The sequence below is a fragment of the Schistocerca cancellata genome, chromosome 2 (genome assembly GCF_023864275.1).
Source record: "Schistocerca cancellata isolate TAMUIC-IGC-003103 chromosome 2, iqSchCanc2.1, whole genome shotgun sequence".
NCBI classification, from domain to species: Eukaryota; Metazoa; Arthropoda; class Insecta; order Orthoptera; family Acrididae; genus Schistocerca; species Schistocerca cancellata.
The window spans coordinates 1,104,896,722-1,104,917,101 of NC_064627.1; the positions used below are offsets into that span (position 1 = coordinate 1,104,896,722).

Here is a 20,380-nt window from a genome sequence, read left to right on the forward strand (position 1 = left end):
TGATAACCCAACCTGGAGTTTCCACTGTTTGGTTATGAGGCAGAAATCATCCCAAGTCTGTCTGAAATTTTTCCCACCACACCTTCAATAGCTTTTTGTCGCCCTCCAAATCTCCGCAATTTTCTTGTCAGACCCTATGCTCCTTCTGCACCCGTTTCCCTACCTTACGGCTGCTACCCCTGTGACCGTCCTCGTTGCAAGACTTGCCCTATGCATCCTCCTACCATCACCTATAGCAGCCCTGTAATCAGCAAAACATACACTATCAAATGGAGTGCCACCAGTGAAACAACACATCATACCAGCTGTTATGTAAGAAACTTTTTGGCCTTTAACATTGGCATGACTGTCTCCAAATTATCAATTAGGATGAATGGGCATAGGCAGAGGGTGTATATTGGCAATACGCAATATCCTGTTATGTGACGATCATGACCTCGGCGCCTGTTTCACCACATGCACATCTGGATTCTTCCCCCAGACACCAGTTTCTCAGAACTCCGCAGGTGAGAACTAGTGCTACAACATGTCTTGGTTCTTGCCACCCACCTGGCCATAATTTATGTTAATTTCTTTCGTCTCAGCATTTCTTCACAGTAACTACTCTTTTCTTCACTCTGTTTTAGTTTTCTACATTTTTAATTGTCTTACCCATCTATTTTTCACCCCCTCCCCTCCCCTCCCACCTCTATTACATACAATGCACCTAGCTTTTCAGCCTTATTGACTTATGCATGATGTTCAAGTAGTAATCTCTGTCCTGCATATTACTCTGTCTTCCACCTTTAAGCTCTCATGTTTTCAAATCTCATCCAATGTAATCCCAAACAATCAGTCTTTCCTTCTCATCGCATGCGATAAGTCTGCCCTGATCCACAGTTCTGGGTGACTTTCCTCCCATCCCTCTTCCTTCCCCTTCAACCCTCCTGCCTGAAGAATGAGCCACTGGCTCCAAAAGCTTGCCTAATTACAACCTTTTTTTTTGTGTGTGTGCTCCGCTGCCACTTGGTGGGTAGATTTTTTATCTATCTAATTACATTATCAAGTAAAACTAGGGTAATGCAGTGTAGTTAAATTAAATCACGTAATGCTGAAGGAATTAAACCACAAAACGACAAACTAAAATAGTAGAATGATGAAGATTAGATGGATAGAGCAGATAACTAATGAACAGATACTGAATATAGTTGGGGAGAAGAGATATTTACTGAGGGGATTGTACAGGAAGGCCAATGCCAATAAGCAAGTTCAAGAGGATGTGCTCACACTTTAATCTCAAAACCATTTCAAACACAATCTCTCTGAACTGACTGAGGATAGGAGAATTCTGAAATTTATGTACTCAAATCACCACAATTATCAAAATCTATAGAAGACTTTTCAGACTAAATCATTTTAAACAAAACATTTTCAGTTAATTGAAGTGCTAATTAAAATAAATACTATGCATCAAAATTCATACTACTGAACCGTCATCATGACAGCAATTTTAAATAGACAGTATGTTATTGATGTATAATGGCAGTATAAGGCCATGAACTAACATTTTACAATTTGCTGTTCCAGGATTCCGCTGATCTTAATAACAAAATTTGCACTCCACAGCATAAATTCAAAAAAAGATCAGAAAAATCAAACTGAGTCGAGATAAGAAAAGTTTGTTTTACAGTAATAGCAGCCTTAACGTGAATCACAGTATAGCTTAAAGTTACATTTGATAAACTGTTCATAACAAACAACATACTGATCTTTACAAATTATCTCACTGATATGTTTTAAGAGCTATGAAGTGTAATTTCATCACAGAATGCTGAGCTTGTCCTGAACTGATCCATTGCCTATGGCAGAAGTTCTTAGTGAACTAAGACAAACTGAAATGGCAAAATGATACAGAGTCACTAATTCTCAGTATATCACACCATGGAGCAGACCCCATTAAGAAGACGTTACATAGCTTTGTATGTCATCATTTCCATCAACTTTTAACAGTCGCACCTTTTTTACAATGCATTTATTACCTATAGTTCTGTGATTTTTCTGTATGACAATGTCAATAATTACTGGTAATCTGATTATTATTATTCCTGAGATAAAAATGTGTTATCATGCAAAATAGAGCTTTTATTCTACTTTACACATTACAGTTAATTGATATTTCTTGACGCGAAATAAAGAAGTGATGGCAGACCAAAATTGTGAGCTGCTTTGTGAGGTTTGCCGTGACAAATTAGCAAGGACTGCAGCCAATAAAAGGCTTGGGTCTGTGTTCCAAGTTCTGATCCAGCATACAACTGTATTCTGCACTAAAGACAACATATAACACCACTGAAGCCCCTTGATGCCCTCTTCTCAGCATATAGACAAAATTCAGCCAATACATGTTACTGTGTTTTGCGAGTTTGACTGGAAAATCACATGTGCAATTTGTGTGTGTGTGTGTGTGTGTGTGTGTGTGTGTGTGTGTGTGTGTGTGTGTGTTTTGGCAAAGAAGGAAGCTGTATGTTTTATCATGAAGCTGTACACGAAGGTGAGCTCTATGTACAGTCGACAAAACAAAACTGTTTGCATGTCTCGATAACCTCGTGTATCTTCAGTTGTGTACAGCTTGCACCATTGAGAATGCAAAACACACAAGTAAGAGCAGTAACACCACATATAAAAATTTTAGCACTGTATTTGATCTGTTCTTATCATAATGATTTTACTTTCAAACATTTTTGATTCTCTGTGTGTAATTAGCTTACAAAAATATACAACCACATAGAAAGGGATCAGAAGTATAATGCGGACTCAGTCAGCACCAATGAGATGATAAGAGCAAAATTTCAAAGAAAAACAGATGAATAGATGAAAGAGAGTGTCACTGAGGAGGAAACTAGCCCTGAAGAGCAGCAGCAACCTGTGAAAAGAACAACACTACAGGTGACAGGAGTCAGGTTGTAGCTGGAAAACAAAGTAAGACGATATGTATGGAACAACAATAACTGTGTAAGGCTATTGAGGAAAGAAATAGCACAAAGAAGATGATCCAGTGACATACATGGGCCGCCAGACAAAATTATGAAGAAATATGATAGAAAGCAAAAATTATTTGCAGGAGGAAAAAAGAGAGGAGAAAAATAGACTGAATGACACCAAGGCAGAAAAGGATATCAGAAGAATGTTTAAGGGAATATACAAGATAAAACAATGATGGCAGGCCAAGACGATGATATGTAGGGATAAAGAAGTAAAGTTGATTAGATATCAAACTAAACTCATAGAAAAATGAGAAGAATATTTTAAAGAACTAATCTGGGGAAATCCAGAGCTTTGAAGAAGAGGAACAAGTGGAGTAAACTCTTGGAAATGTAGATGCAGGGGACCCAAGACTGGAAGAAGTCACTGTAGCTGCTATGGAGATGAGAAATTACAGAGCTGTGGGAAAATATCAGATATCATGTGCACTTTTCAAGTATGGTGGTTGTTGTTGTTGTGGTCTTCAGTCCTGAGACTGGTTTGATGCAGCTCTCCATGCTACTCTATCCTCTGCAAGTTTCTTCATCTCCCAATACCTACTGCAACCTACATCCTTCTGTATCTGTTTAGTGTATTCATCCCTTGGTCTCCCTCTACGCTGCCCTCCAGTACTATATTGGTGATCCCTTGATGCCTCAGAACATGTCCTACCAACCGATCCCTTATTATAGTCAAGTGGTGCCACAAATTCCTCTTCTCCCCAATCCTATTCAATACCTCCTCATTAGTTATATGATCTACCCATCTAATCTTCAGCATTCTTCTGTAGCACCACATTTTTAAGCTTCTATTCTCTTCTTGTCCAAACTAGTTATCGTCCATGTTTCACTTCCATACATGGCTACATTCCATACAAATACTTTCAGAAATGACTTCCTGACATTTAAATCTAAACTCTATGTTAACAAATTTTTCCTTCTTCAGAAACGCTTTCCTTGCCATTGCCAGTCTTCATTTTATATCCTCTCTACTTTGACCATCATCAGTTATTTTGCTCCACAAATAGCAAAACTCCTTTACTACTTTAAGTGTCTCATTTCCTAATCTAATTCCCACAGCATCACCCGACTTAATTCGACTACATTCCATTATCCTCATTTTGCTTTTGTTGATGTTCATCCTATATCCTCCTTTCAATACCCTATCCATTCCGTTCAACTGCTCTTCTAAGTCCTTTGCTGTCTCTGACAGAAGTACAATGTCATCGACAAACCTCAAAGTTTTTATTTCTTCTCCATGGACTTTAATACCTACTCCGAATTTTTCTTTTGTTTCCTTTACTGCTTGCTCAATATACAGATTGAATAAATATTGGGGAGAGGCTACAACCCTGCCTCACTCCCTTCCCAACCACTGCTTCCCTTTCATGTCCCTCGACTCTTATAACTGCCATCTGGTTTCTGTACAAATTGTAAATAGCCTTTCGCTCCCTGTATTTTACCCCTGCCACCTTTAGAATTTGAAAGAGAGTATTCCAGTCAACATTGTCAAAAGCTTTCTCTAAGTCTACAAATGCTAGAAGTGTAGGTTTGCCTTTCCTTAATCTATTTCCTACGATAAGTCGTAGGGTCAGTATTGCCTCACGTGTTCCAATATTTCTACGGAATCCAAACTGATCTTCCCCGAGGTCGGCTTCTATCAGTTTTTCCATTCGTCTGTAAAGAAGTCACTTATAAAACTGATAGTTCGGTAATTTTCACATCTGTCAACACCTGCTTTCTTTGGGATTGGAATTATTATATTCTTCTTGAAGTCTGAGGGCATTTCACCTGTCTCATAAATCTTGCTCACCAGATGGTAGAGTTTTGTCAGGACTGGCTCTCCCAAGGCCGTCAGTAGTTCTAATGGAATGTTGTCTACTCCTGGGGCCTTGTTTCGACTCAGATCTTTCAGTGCTCTGTGAAACTCTTCACGCAGTATCGTATCTCCCATTTCATCTTCATCTACATCCTCTTCCATTTCCATAATATTGTCCTCAAGTACATCGCTCTTGTATAGATCCTCTATATACTCCTTCCACCTTTCTGCTTTCCCTTCTTTGCTTAGAACTGGGTTTCCATCTGAGCTCTTGATATTCATACACGTGGTTTTCTTTTCTCCAAAGATCTCTTTACTTTTCCTGTAGGCAGTATCTATCTTACCCCTATTGAGATAAGCCTCTACATCCTTGCATTTGTCCTCCAGCCATCCCTGCTTAGCCATTTTGCACTTCCTGTCGATCTCATTTTTGAGACGTTTGTATTCCTTTTTGCCTGCTTCATTTACTGCATTTTTATATTTCCTCCTTTCATCAATTAAATTCAATATTTCTTCTGTTACCCAAGGATTTCTACTAGGCCTCGTCTTTTTACCTACATGATCCTCTGCTGCCTTCACTACTTCATCTATCAAAGCTACCCATTCTTCTTCTACTGTATTTCTTTCCCCCATTCCTGTCAATTGTTCCCTTATGCTCTCCCTGAAACTCTGTCCAACCTATGGTTTAGTCAGTTTATCCAGGTCTCAATCTCCTTAAATTCCCACCTTTTTGCAGTTTCTTCAGTTTTAATCTACAGTTCATAACCAATAAATTGTGGTCAGAGTCCACATCTGCCCCTGGAAATGTCTTACAATTTAAAACCTGATTCCTAAATCTCTGTCTTACCATTATATAATCTATCTGAAACCTGTCAGTATCTCCAGGCTTCTTCCATGTATACAACCTTCAAGTATGATAGCATACAGATATTAAAGAAAATGCATGAACTGCTTCGGAAAATATGGAGACATGAAAAAAAAAAAAAAAAAAAAAAAAACGACAAACTGGAACACATCCTTCACCACACCAATATATAGAAAAGGTGACAGGACAAATTGCAGTAGCCATAGAGGAACAGCATTGGTGAATGCTGCCTATACAAAATACTGGCTAGGATACTGAACTAGAAACTATGACCAAAAACAGAGGCCACGACTGGGAAATAAGAGAGTGGTAGGAAAGAGCAAGAACAGGTCAGATGTTCACCCTCAGATTAATAATGGAAAAGTGTGACGAGTACAATAAAATGGTGCATCAACTGCATGTGGATTTTAAAGCAGTTCGTGACAGTATCAACTGCAACAGTCTTCTCGATGTGTTACAAGAAGTGGTGTAGTGTAACATGGATTACATGTGAGAATGACCTACATTCCACTGAAGGCACTCATGCTGGCTGGCGAAAGGTGGTGATGTCTTTTAAAAACATTTTATGTAGTATGAAAAATATATTGTGCATGCCCTGATTTGTGATCTGTGAAGATGGTGCATATGCGGTGACGTAACACAGCAGGGGCAAGGTGCAGCATGGTTAGCACAGTAGTGACTCCTCTTGAGGGTGTCATGAATACCCTGCAGAAAACAGGCATACAATAATACAAATTCTCAAGACAAATGAAGACAGTAAATCTTAGATCTAGTTGAGCTCAGTGTGGTCAGATGTATTGAATGATGTATTTGAAATTATGAGTTATTGATAATTGGACCTGTCTCCACAACTGATGTAAATAGTTGAAAAATAGTAAATAGTTGAAAAATACAGCAGATTATAGCTGAAGACGAGTAAAAGGTAGAAAACCACATTTGATGACCTCACTGGAGGACAAGAAAACTGTGGTGCTGGAAAGGAGAGTTTTCATAAATTTTTTTGGGAATTATTTCTAAGAAATATTTGGTAGCCAGGGGCAACTCAAGAATCAACATCAGAACTTATATGAGAGTGTAGAGGTGACCCTCCCCTCCCCCTCACATAAAAAAACTAATGAAGCCAATTTACAATACACTACATAACAAGAAGAAATTTTCGCACCAAGATGATGAATAATCATGGTTGCCTGCAATAATTCAGAAAACCATTGTGTGGGTTTATTAAATATTCAAACCACACATGCGTGCATATCAATTATGACAGAAGAGTTTGCCACAGGTTTCACAAGGAAGAGTAATGATGGGATTGCAGCTGGTGGACAGGGCAACTGCAGCGCAATTTGATGCACCAACTATAGCAGCGTGAGTCTTCATGGCATATCACGCCAACACAACACACCAACTTCATCAGTGCAGTTGATGACAGTGTCTCCAGTTTGCTTTTCTACACAATGGGTGAGCTGTGATTTTGTCAGTTCCAAACTTTTTTTTTAATTTTATTGTTGTCTGTACTAGAACTAACAAGATTAGTTAATGACTTTTGAGAGTAAAGAAACTCAGCGAACACCTAGCTTAAGTAATTAGTTGAGAATCTAATTAGTGTATGATAGTGTGGACCAGAAAAATGGCAGCTGAAGCATCAGAATGGTTTAGATCATTTATGGAGGAAAACACTGAAGCGTTTATAAGAAATTAGAGCGCACACTAAGAAACTCCCAGGAACCCTTAAGGTTGAATCAGAAGCTAACATTAAGGCTCACAGGGATACTACTCTTAAGAAGCTAGAAGAAAGTATCAACCAAAAGATAGAAGTTACCACTACCGGATGGCAACGATTTAATCGCCAGCAGAAGCGTTTGAATAGAAATTAATATCTATAGCTAACATACAGGCTAATAAAATTACTGCTATGGAGAAGATTAAAAGTTTTGCCTAGCGAAGTACATACAGACATTAATGCACAATGTGATTTAGTGAGGAACGAATTACATGATCATTTGAATTAAGTTCATGGCAAAGTACAAACATTAGACAACTAAATCTCAAGTAGACAAGACTGGATTGAATATTAGAGCAGAGAAAATTACTGAGTGGTTTTGAGTCCCCAAGCACCTTGACTAGTTTGGAAGAGAGATTACAGGAGTTTTTGCAAGTACAAGATATGGTTGGCTGCACTAGTATTAAAACCAAATCTTTGGGAGATACCGTACACCTCAGAAAGGAAATACAGATCTTGTGGGATGCCTTAGAAACTACAAAAAGAGAAATTATAAGTAATGAGACTAACAATAACACTGGTGTACCTCGTAAGCTTTTTGAGGCTATTCAAATGAGAAATGGGATAAATTTTTCTAAACATTCTGCAAAGTTCAAACCAGATGGGGAAGTGCATTCAGTATGTTTTTTTGAGGATGTTCTCTATATCACCACCAAAAAGATGGGAGGACTCCAGAAAGGTAGATTTCACACTTAGTTATGTGATCAATGATTCAGCAAAATGTGGAAATGCCCATTCTGAAGATTAAGTCCTAGAAGGGCTTTCCTGAAAGTCTCAAGTGGAAATATTGGTCTCTCAGCACACAAGAGACATTGTTACTCTGATTACTTGACCCAAAGCATTACAATAGTTCTTGGGCTGTTATAAGAAGTGCACAGAGTGGCTTCTAATGAGTTTGAAATATTGAAATAGCCCATCAGAGAAAGTACATTTAGTAGAAGTGTTAATATATCGATCGCCACATTATGAGCATAAAGAAATTTGGTATAAATGCTGGACAACAGTCACGATTTACCTGCTCTTGTAGCAGGATTAGATACCCTCAACAAGGAACATAATGAAGATGTGAATGATTCTAGTCAAAACAAGGATGATAAAAACAATAGACAGTTTCCCCTGTCAACAACAGACATAATAAACAGAGTACAACTAACAACAACAATATACAATTGCAGGTGTTAGTAGCTACCCCTGATGATAATGTTGAGCCAGATACAGGCAAGGAAAAGGGATTACACAATGTTGATACAGTTAAGAAATATTTATCCCCAGGAGAATTTGCACACTTGACAAATTTGGCAGAATGACGCCCATCAGAAGTCCATGATAATGGCTTTGGTATTTCATCTTTGGTTTTTCCAAAGTCATTCCTTCCCTTTGACATTATTCTGTATTCTGTACATCCCACTATTCTATCTTCTTTACTAACTACCTTGCATCCTTGTTTGTAAAAGCAAGATTATAGGACTTCAAATTGGGAGGTACTTTATGGGTGGTTGACAGAAATGACAATACATGGACTGACGACTGACGATGACAGTTTACTAATTTCTTTCTTTCCCTTTTTTTCCCTTTTCTCCATCTGTTGTTATTTCTATCCACACTTGCAATAGAGATTTGCTAAGTTCAATTTTCGGAGTACGTGGCAGTGAAGTTGTGACAAGTCCATTCTGTAGGGAATGCTGAACACCTTCTCCCTCCGGCGTCACAGGAAGGAATGTAGCAGAAGTGGTAATTCCTTGGGGTGGTGGGTGGTAAGGGATTCTGTCTTTCAGGGATATCTTCTCTCTTTCTTCGACCCTAACAAATCCATTCTTTACTTGCCTTTCTTTCTCCTCTGCCAGGAGTACCAGTTCTATCTTTTGCTCTATCCATATTCATAAGTTTCTAGAAGTCAAACACTTCTCTTTTCCCCATGTTTCTATCATAACCCGATGTCACAGGATGGCCAAGAAGAACAACACACAAAACACTTGGACAAGTGGACATAATTTTCACACCATACACACATTGTGTATATCAGTACGCTGCGTGTTAGACATGTCACACGTTGCGGGGGAAGATAATAGGGGAAATCTCATACATGAAGTGCAACAGTCTGAAATACGATGTGCTAACATGAGCTTAATGAATAGGAGATAAGTGTCATCTAGCAAGAAATCGTTTAATTGATAGCAAACACGCACACTAAATGAAAGATCATTTCAGTAGAGGACACAAAAATTAGGCTATATTTAAGTAATATAATGTTTGATCACTGTCAGAAGACATAAAAATATTTAATCATATATATATATATATATATATATATATATATATATATATATATATATATATATATATATATATATATATATATATATATAAAATAGAGGGAAACATTCCACGTGGGAAAAATATATTTAAAAAGAAAGATGATGAGACTTACCAAACAAAAGCGCTGGCAGGTCGACAGACACACAAACAAATACAAACATACACACAAAAATCTAGCTTTCGCAACCAACGGTTGCCTCGTCAGGAAAGAGGGAAGGAGAAGGAAAGACAAAAGGATATGGGTTTTGGGTTTTAAGGGAGAGGGTCTGGAGTCATTCCAATCCCGGGAGCGGAAAGACTTACCTTGGGGGAAAAAAGGACAGGTATACACTCGCACACACACACATATCCATCCGCATATACACAGACACAAGCAGACATTTGTAAAGGCCTCTCCCTTAAAACCCATATCCTTTTGTCTTTCCTTCTCCTTCCCTCTTTCCTGACGAGGCAACCGTTGGTTGCGAAAGCTAGATTTTTGTGTGTATGTTTGTATTTGTTTGTGTGTCTGTCGACCTGCCAGCGCTTTTGTTTGGTAAGTCTCATCATCTTTCTTTTTATATATATATATATATATATATATATATATATATATATATATATATATATATACATACCTTAGGGTAAGTCTTTCCACTCCCGGGATTGGAATGACTCCTTACCCTCTCCCTTAAAACCCATATCCTTTTGTCTTTCCTTCTCCTTCCTCCTTCCCTAAGGTAAGTCTTTCCGCTCCCGGGATTGGAATGACTCCTTACCCTCTCCCTTAAAACCCATATCCTTTTGTCTTTCCTTCTCCTTCCCTCTTTCCTGATGAGGCAACCGTTGGTTGCGAAAGCTTGAATTTTGTGTGTATGTTTGTGTTCAGACATATTTAAAGACGTCTGCTTGTGTCTGTATATGTGTGGATGGATATGTGTGTGTGTGCGCGAGTGTATACCCGTCCTTTTTTCCCCCCTAAGGTAAGTCTTTCCGCTCCCGGGACTGGAATGACTCCTTATAATATGACATGTATGTTACAGAATAGGGCTCACCTTTTAGATCCCTGCTGCCACACTACCACAATTTTCAAAGAAATAGCTGGTTCTGTCTGTAGGTACTACACCCACAAGTCTGCTCTACCCAAACAACCCATAATACTGTAGAAGGCATGATCTATTTGTTCCCTCAATTTCCCACACTGGTGCATTTCAAAGTGAAGACTGATGGCTATAGCATGCATCATGCCCAGATTAGTATTTACCAACCTTCACAACCAAACATTTAATTCAGTTATGGCTACAGTGTCAGTCACAAACTCTACTGAAGCAATATGTACACATTTTTCTATTAACAAGACCATTTCAGCTGTAGTTAGCATTAAAAATTTAAACATTTATCCATTCTGTATGTCAGCTTGAAGCTTTACATGTGCCTCACAAGATGCTCAAATGCTGATTTCATTTTTATCACTGGCAACACTATGTATCCTTCTACAATACTGTGTTTGCAACAAAGATAAAGTGTACTAACACTAGAAATAATAATTATTTAAACTATTTTACCATATCCCTGTGCAACTATATCTGACTGGACATCTCCATCATAGTTTTTGCATGCCCATACAAAGCCACCACTTGATTTCAGAACTTGTGCTACCATGTCATCAATTAGTCTGTGCTCATACCAGATCTTGTTTTTTTCAAATTCAGCTTTGTACTCCCTGCAACAAAAATAAATTAACATTTTCAGAAGCTGAAATTACTGTATTTCATATCTCACTGCATTAATAAACTTGTTACTGGACAATTTTCAGTGTCATTTAAAAGTGAGTTACCATTTCCAAAATTCATATGCAAGGCACATACATTTAGCATGTTTCAATAACTGTATAAAAAGAATAACAGATAAAGGATTGTCAACAGGAACAAACACTTCACACCAAACGCATGTTTATTGCACACACATGGAAGAGCTGTTCTGCCTGCTTCAACAGAGAATGCTATTGTTTGTACACACAATGAATGTACTAGTAAATTCCAATATTTTATTATTTATTTAAGGTTTCCTTTATTTTTAAGAATGGGACAGAAAAGAGTCAAATGAGGCCATGACTGGCTAATATTGAGGCTGGAGCTGCACTACAGTATCGTTTTTGGTCAAAAATTCATGAATAAGCAACAACATGTAAGCAGGTACATTATTCTAATGCAAAACCAATGAACTGTTTCACCACAAAATACTCCAATCATAAGAAATTCATAGCACAAGTCAATTTATATGTGATCATCATCAGGGACTCAAATTGCAATTCAGACATCACTGATAATAGTGTCTTCACTCTTTCCATGATTTCATCATTTTTTTGAGGTGTCCATACCCTTTTCATCATCAGCATCTTCACAGCCTGCTTCTGAATCCTGATACGACTTGTAAACCCTTGCTGTACTTACAGCAGACTCATCACAAGCAATATGCAACATTTCTACAACTTTGCTGCATTTTATTGCTTTCTCATAACAATATATTACAAACTGTATGATCCATTTTGCTGTGCCGTCTGAACAAAACACAGCCAGGGCAAAAGCACCACAGGCACAAAGATGCGAGTTGGTGCCAGTGCCATAGAGACTTGCCACTTGCCAAGTTCCACCAGGCAGTGCTGAAGATGAAGATATCAAATTCGCCTCAGCCAAATGCCAGCCAAGTACAATCCGCCAATGACCGGATGACAAAAGATAGAAACCTACTCGGAAGAGAGAAGAGCAGCTCTCACCCACTTGGACATAGATCATCATCCAGGGCTGACTTAGACAGGAAACATAGTTTAGTAAACTCATAGAAGGGAACAGACAGTTGTCGTAAATTGCATTTGCTGTGTACTGTGAAGCTTACCTACGATTATTTGTGCTTAGCCATTGAGAGCCTTTCACACAATGTTGCAGACCTCAATATCCGACAAGTCACAAACGTAAGTGAACCTTTTTATACCATTTGTGTGACTTTGTTACTAATTTGGTAGGGTGTTTTAGAGCCTTTGTTCTCCTATAGTTCTCTGATCCTGGCACATAGCTTGTAACACTGGCAGTGTACTGAACCAGAAGCCACTTCAAAAACTCACAGACTCAGCCTACCGTAATAACAGTGGCAATTCGGCCTCCACAGCAGTTAGCTACGAGGCCTTTACAAAACTGGTGACAGGGGTTTACAAAACATTTTTAAACAAAATAATTAATCTTTTATATTATTGAATCATAAGTAATGTTACTGAAGAAAGCTCACAACAACAGACTAAATATGTGATATGGCTAACACGAGAGATACTTTTCAGGTATAGTAACCAACTCAACAATGGAAAAATTGCACAAACCTACTGTAATATGCGAGATTAAAAAATTTCCGATGCTTTATTAACATGCTTCATAGCTCCTAAAGCTGTCAATAGATTAGCAGAACTGCAAATGCATACATGATTTATTAAGCTTAAATGTTAGTGGGAAGCTTTTCTAGTAGTAGCAACTCACAAGCAATACCCTTTTCCTGTTACAAGTGAATATAGTGGAATCTCTTCTTCTACAGGGTGCTCAGAAATTCTCATCATGAACTTCTAGGACATGTACAGGGGAACGATCAGATAATATTTTTAACTAGAACATATTTCCAGAAACATATCATTTCTATGAAATACCCATTTGAAAATATGTTGATAATGCGATGACTTTTACAAGTAATTGATTAGGCTTGACCCAGTACCTCACTTGTTTTACAATTCCACTCATTAATAGCCAAAGAAATTGCTCATGTACTCACTGATGGGTTCTCTTTGATGTGATGCGTACAGCCTCTCCCAACTTGGGTTTGCGGCATCTCCTTGGAGCACCACATTCACACCTGCTTGATGGTGAAGGTACTCTTTCTCAAAGCCATTGTGTAATTGTGGTGAAAAGGGTAAGTGATGGAATCGTCCATTGTAGATGACAATCTTGATAAACGCAACAAGCCATTCAGGTCAGAGAGACAGAAAAGATGTCAAATGACATCAACCGATCTGATGTAACCACCCCCCACCATGACTACCTAGCAAACTTGCATTCAAATGGCTGTAGCATGGACATGGGTTCCTATTCACACAATATTATGTATTCACTCCCCTCTACGAGCCTAGAAGTGTTTTACAGAATTTCGATACACCCCATATGCACAGAATCTTGAAGTTTCTCTAGTAATGAAGGGGTTATCAAATCTCGAAGTAGGTGGTAATTACAAGTCTTCCAACACTAAGTTTGACTACTAAAAAAGTGATAGTGCAGTGACAGCAAAAGGCTCACTGTCTTTCAATCAAGTGGCACCCTGATGTCTAGAATAATGACCCAGTATGTTCAACTGATCAAAATTATTGTTTATGGTCTGTTAGCAAAATAACCACACCCATTCACCATCTTCAAAATATCTGAACAGGTTTAATGGGAACCATTTTTTGATTTAGACCTAGAATAGCCTAGTGTTTATATACCTGCTAGTCTCAACTTACTTATCATAAATCTCCTGAAAGATATCCTTGAAGCGACCATCATATCTTTTTAAGATTGTATTCTTAGTAGAGAGATATAGCGGCCATTTCTTCTGTAATGCCACTTGAAAGCTTGAATGTGCAAAGGCTTTGATAGATTCATCTGTATTGTACATTCCCATGGCAATACCTGGACCCTTGTAATCAAACAGTTCTATGGTCGTGGTTTCCCCATCATTACTCCTGTACACCATTTCAACCTAAAAAAAAATAATGAAAGAAAAGCATTGTCATTACATTCATCTTGTCAGTCACTTTTACATCATAAAACCAGTTCAGAAACATGTCCTACAGCAGAAGCATTCTAACTCCAAATTAAAAGAAATAAACACTGGAGGTGAGTTTCTGAAAAATGGTGTACACCAATCTGCCTTGGCCATTTTACAGAAAACCAATTAAGGTGTTTTTTTCTGTAATACATTACGGAACTCAACTGTTAAGTGCACTTTATTCACTGGTCAATATTTTTCTCTATGATGATGTGAATAGTTCTTGTATTTTACGTACATGATTGTCTTTTGTGAAATTGAATTATTCTTTATCACAATTAGGTTATCAGTTACAGACCCGGCCAGAGGCTGGAAACTGCCCAAGATGATGATGATAATGATGAATTACACAACAATTACAGCAAGTTTTAAAATAAATCCAAAGAGATGAGATAATACAAACACAAAATTACAACACAATTTAAAAACGAATGCAGATTACAGACACACAATAGCAATCTGTAAGTTCAAGTTTAAAGACAGAACTCTTATGTGTCATGAGTCACTGGAAAGTCTGTAGAAACCATGGTGAATTTCTAAATGATGTATATCACTTCGAGGTAATATGTGTGAGGGCTCCTCTCTGCACCAAAGTCACATGTTGGCAAAGTTAGTATGCCATACTATACGGTATACCCACATACTTGTTGTCATGGGTAGGAGAAGTACGTCTTTTTAGATTAAATCCAGGTAACAGGTTCCTCTGTGTAAAGGGTGTTTCCAGCAGTTATACAAATTCTTCACTAATCATTCATAAGGTAGATCCTAACACATCAAATGACACACATATTTCACAGAGTTAACTATCTTTCATCAAAACATGCAATCAATGCAGCAATTTGAAAAGTTGAGCTTCAATATTTGAACTGCACAGTAATTTGTGTTACTGAGCACTGTTGTAGACACGACATGTACAATTATTGTTGTATGAAAAGACAAGACTCTTAGTGTAGGACTACTACTTCAAAGGGTTGAGGATCATGAATTTATTTCATGCAAGGAACACAGTTGCTAGTGTGTGTGTGTGTGTGTGTGTGTGTGTGTGTGTGTGTGTGTGTGTGTGTGTGTGTGTGTTGGTAACCCAATGGTACTGTGGACACATTTCATTCAACGAATTAACAGAAGTTCTAGATAAAGTCTCCAACTACAAAAGTCAACATAATTTTGTTTGTAGACATAAACACAAACATCATAAATAAAACTAACAGCACACTCAAATATCCCTCAGAGTTTTAGTATGTCCCTATTGTCAACAGCGCAACAAGGTTTACTACAATGACTGCATCAGTAATTGACCATCTAGACACAAATATGAACAGGGAAACATGTTATGTAGCTGTAAAAGATTTTGAACTCTCAGACTGTTTCTGCCACATAATAACAGTAAAACTGGGGAAAAAACCCTAAATGAAGGTCCACAGAAGACATTTACCAGAAAGCAAAATACAAGATTTTTCAAGAGAATTGGCAAACCACATTTGGGATGAAGTACGTACAGAAACCAATGTAAATGCTAAATTCTCAACATTATTTAAACTGACCTTTGAAAAGGGCGATTTCATAAAGAGCCCACATCAGCATATATATGTCCCACACAAACCAAATGAGTAACACCAGGTATTAAAGTCCTGCCAACTCTTAATTACCTCAGTTCCACGAAAAGAGTCATAACAAGCCAAGTTCTTCAATTTCTAACACAGGTGAAAGAAGATTTATAGGAAGGTGTTGATTGTTGCAAAAAAAGGTCATTTAATGACAATATGCAGAGAATGAAAGCAAAGCCATCTGGGATAACAGGAAACAGGAAGAGACAAATAAAGCTACAATAATAATGTACTGATAAGGAAGGTGTATAAAATAATGAATGAAGCACACTACTTAGCTAGCATCTGAAAGAGCATTTTTTGAACTAGTGCAGAGAAATTACATCAAAACTTCCCAAAAACAAAGATAACACCCGTCAATAAGCACTACATACAATGGCTACATACAATGGTGTTACTACCAGCCATAAAGCTGGAAGTCAGTAAAGCTGTACACACTCTAACACAAAAATTCAGTGGGCTTAGATGGAGTACCACTGTGTATGCTGAAACAATGCATACATAGTATGCATGCTTCCTTAAGAAACATAATGAATAAGTCATTCACACCAGGGGAATTTCCAGAGTACTCGAAACAGGCAAGAGCTGTACCTCAGTTAAAAAAACAAAAGGAAATACAGAAGACATAGAAAACTACTATCCCATTTCCCTGGTGTCATCAATCTCAACAATAATAGAATCTATTGTGAAAGACAGATTAATAAATTACATGAATAAATACAACTAGTGAATCACCGTTTTGTTTCTACAGTGAAAAAAGTACACAATGAAATCATAGAAGAATACATAAAACTGATACCTGATGCTCTTGAAAAGATGATGTGTCAGGTATATTTTTAAACCTTTCTAGTGCTTTTGGTCGCCCCATGAACAATGGACCTTGCTGAAGTAGGGTGGCTTGCATGCTTCAACAATAAAGATAGCTGTCCCATAGGTGCAACTGTAACAAAGCAGTATACTTGGGGAGGCTAGACGAACACTGCTGAGGAAATAAATAGTCTGGATGATTGATTGGTCTGGTCTTGCAGCATTAGCCAACATGGCTTTGTTGAGCTCATACTGTGAACAATTGAAACCAAGGAGAAACTATGGTTGTTACTATTCCCGAGGGTACACAGCTCTACTGTGCAGTGAAGTGATGATGGCAACCTCTTAGGAAAAATGTTCTGAAGATAAAATAGTCCTGGGTGGGAACTACTCTGGAGAATGTCATCAGGAAAAATAGAACTGGGATTCTAAAGATCAGAGTGGAATAATAAATCCCTTACTGGATAGGTAGGTTAGAAAAACTAAAAAGGGAAATGGATATATTGATATTAGATATAATTGGAATTAGTGAAGTTCAATGGCAGGTTAACTGAGTACTGGGGTACAAATACACAATGAAATAGGGGTAATGCAGGGGTAGGTTTAATAATGAATAAGAAAATAGGAATGCAGGTGTGCGAGTGTATACCTGTCCTTTTTTCCCTCCTTTTTTCCCCCTAAGGTAAGTCTTTCCGCTCCCGGGATTGGAATGACTCCTTACCCTCTCCCTTAAAACCCAAATCCTTTTGTCTTTCCCTCTCCTTCCCTCTTTCCTGACGAGGCAACCATTGGTTGCGAAAGCTAGATTTTGTGTGTATGTTTGTGTTTGTCTGTGTGTCTATCGACCTGCCAGCGCTTTTGTTTGGTAAGTCTCATCATCTTTCTTTTTAAATATATTTTTCCCACGTGGAACGTTTCCCTCTATTATATTCTTATCATAACCAAGATAGACATAAAGCCAACATTCACCACAGCAGTACAAGTTTATATGTTATCTAGCTCCACAGATGGTGAACAGTTTTTATGAATGTATGATAATATGAAAGAAATTATTCAGATAGTTAAGAGAGAGGAAAATTTAACTGTCATGGGTGACTGGAACTCGACAGTAGAAAAATGAACAGAAGGAAAAATTCTTGGAGAATATGGACTGGGGAAAGGATTGAAACAGGAACCCAACTGACAGAATTTTGCATGGAGCATACTTTAATCATCGCCAACACCTTGCTTAAGAATAATGAAAGATGGCTTTATATGTGGAAGAGACTTGGATGCACTGGAAGGTTTCAAATTGATTACAAAATGGCAAGATGGACATTTCAGAACCACATTTTAAACTGGGAGATGAGTCCAGGGGCAGATGTGGACAAAGGCCAAAATTTATTGCTTATAAGCTGTAGATTAAAATAGAAGAAACTGCAAAAAGATAGGAAATTAAAAAGACAAGACGTGGATAAGGTGAAAAAACCTGAGGTTGTTGAGATATCAACAATGTAGGAAAAGGCAGATTGCTACTTACCATAATGAAGATACATTAAGTTGCAGACAGGCACAATTGAAAGACATTCACATGTAGCTTTCAGTCACAGCCTTCCACACACACACACACACACACACACACACACACACACAAACCACAACTGTCCAATTCCAGCATCTCGGGCTGGAATGTTGGAGTTTACAGTCGCACGTGTGTGTGTGTGTGTGTGTGTGTGTGTGTGTGTGTGTGTGTGTGTGTGTGTGTGTGTGTGTGTCCTACTGACAAAAGCTGCAGCCAAAAACTACTTGTGAGTGCCTTTTAATTGTACCTGTATGCAACTTGATGTGTCTTCAGACAAAGTTTTCTTGGTATGGTACCGGGTCATACTGTATAAAACTACTGCTGCTGGAGAAAAAGCAACGTTTCGCCCACACTTGCAATGGCCTTATCCTGGGTCTAAGAAGAAGGCCACTGCAACCGTGGCCGAAACATTGGTTTTTCTCCAGCAGCAGTAGTTTTTTACATTATGATGCGGTACCATACCCAGAAAACTTTTATGTCGACTGACTCTGGCTGCGGAAGCCTAAGCAATTATATTGATGTGCCTTCTTTATGGTAAGTAGCAATCTGCCTTTCCCTACATTGTTGACATTACTGCCTGGAGTTTCAGCTGTTTGAGGTTGTACAGAGTTTCATATTGAGCCTTACAAAGCAAATGACTGAAATGGGGGAAAGGAATATAACAGAAGGAATGGGTAGCTGTGAGAGGTGAAATAGTGAAGGCAGCAGAGAACACACTGATAAAAACACAAGGATCACCACAAATCCTTTGATATTACAGGAGATATTGAATTTCATTGATGAAAAGAGGAAACATAAAAATGCAAAATGAAGCAGACAGAAGGGAATATAGACATCTAAAAAAAAGGAAATTGACAGAAAGTGCAAAATGGCTAAGCAGGAATCAAAGAGGACAAATGCAAGTCTACCAAAGCAGGTGAAACTGGAGGAAAAATAGGGATTTTTGTGTTGGAAAACGAAAAGGCCTTTGAAGAAAAGAGAAACAGCTGTATAAATACCAAAAGCTCAGATGGAAAACCACTACTAAGCAAGGGAGAGCCGAAAGACAGAAGGTCAAAGGAATATGCAAAGTGGCTAAACAATGGAAATGACCTTGAATCCAATGTTATAGAAAGGAAAGAAGAAGTAGTAGATGATGATGAGATGGGAGATGTGATAATGAGAGAAGAATTTGGCACAGTAATGAAAGACTTAAACCAAACCAAGGCCCCTGGAGTATATGATGTTCCATCAGAACTACGATCTTCTTGGAGGCAATATTGACCCTACGACTTCTTTTAGAAGATGGGTTTAACAAAGGCAAACCTACATTTATAGCATTTGAGGACTCAGAGAAGATTTTGACAATGTTGCTTGCAAACACTCTTTGAAATTCTGAAAGTAGCCGAGATAAAATACAAGGAGCAAAAGTCAATCAATGGAAAATCCAGATGGACTGTAACAATATTATGAAAAGGAAAGTTGCTACTCACCATATAACAGAGATGCTATAGGCAAAACAAAAAGATTCTCACAATTAAACCTTTCAGCTTAGACAACAGACACACACACACTATACACAACTCACACAGAAGGAGCAAAAGGTCATGTACACCTCGCACAAAAACCACACAGCAGTTATAAGGTTTGAAGGGCATGAAATGCAATGAGTGGTTCAGAAGGGAGTGAGACAGTGTTCTAAGCCTATCCCCAATGTTATTCAATCAGTACAATGAGCAATAGTAAGGGAAACCAAAGAAAAATTTGGAGGAGGAGTAAAAGTTCAGGGAGAAAAAATAAAACTTTGAGGTTTACTGACAACAATGTAATTCTATGAG

General features: G+C 38.0%; 1 protein-coding gene across 1 annotated transcript in view; it reads right to left on the reverse strand.

Annotated features, from left to right (window-relative positions):
- LOC126163118 (isocitrate dehydrogenase [NADP], mitochondrial-like) overlaps positions 1-20,380 on the reverse strand; it is a 143,386-nt gene that overhangs the window by 26,012 nt on the left and 96,994 nt on the right. The window contains exons 5-6 of the mRNA XM_049920041.1: positions 14,284-14,522; positions 11,318-11,475 (exon numbers count right to left, since the gene is read on the reverse strand). Coding sequence (XP_049775998.1) covers positions 11,318-11,475; positions 14,284-14,522 — 397 coding nt within the window. The remainder of the gene's footprint in view (positions 1-11,317; positions 11,476-14,283; positions 14,523-20,380) is intronic.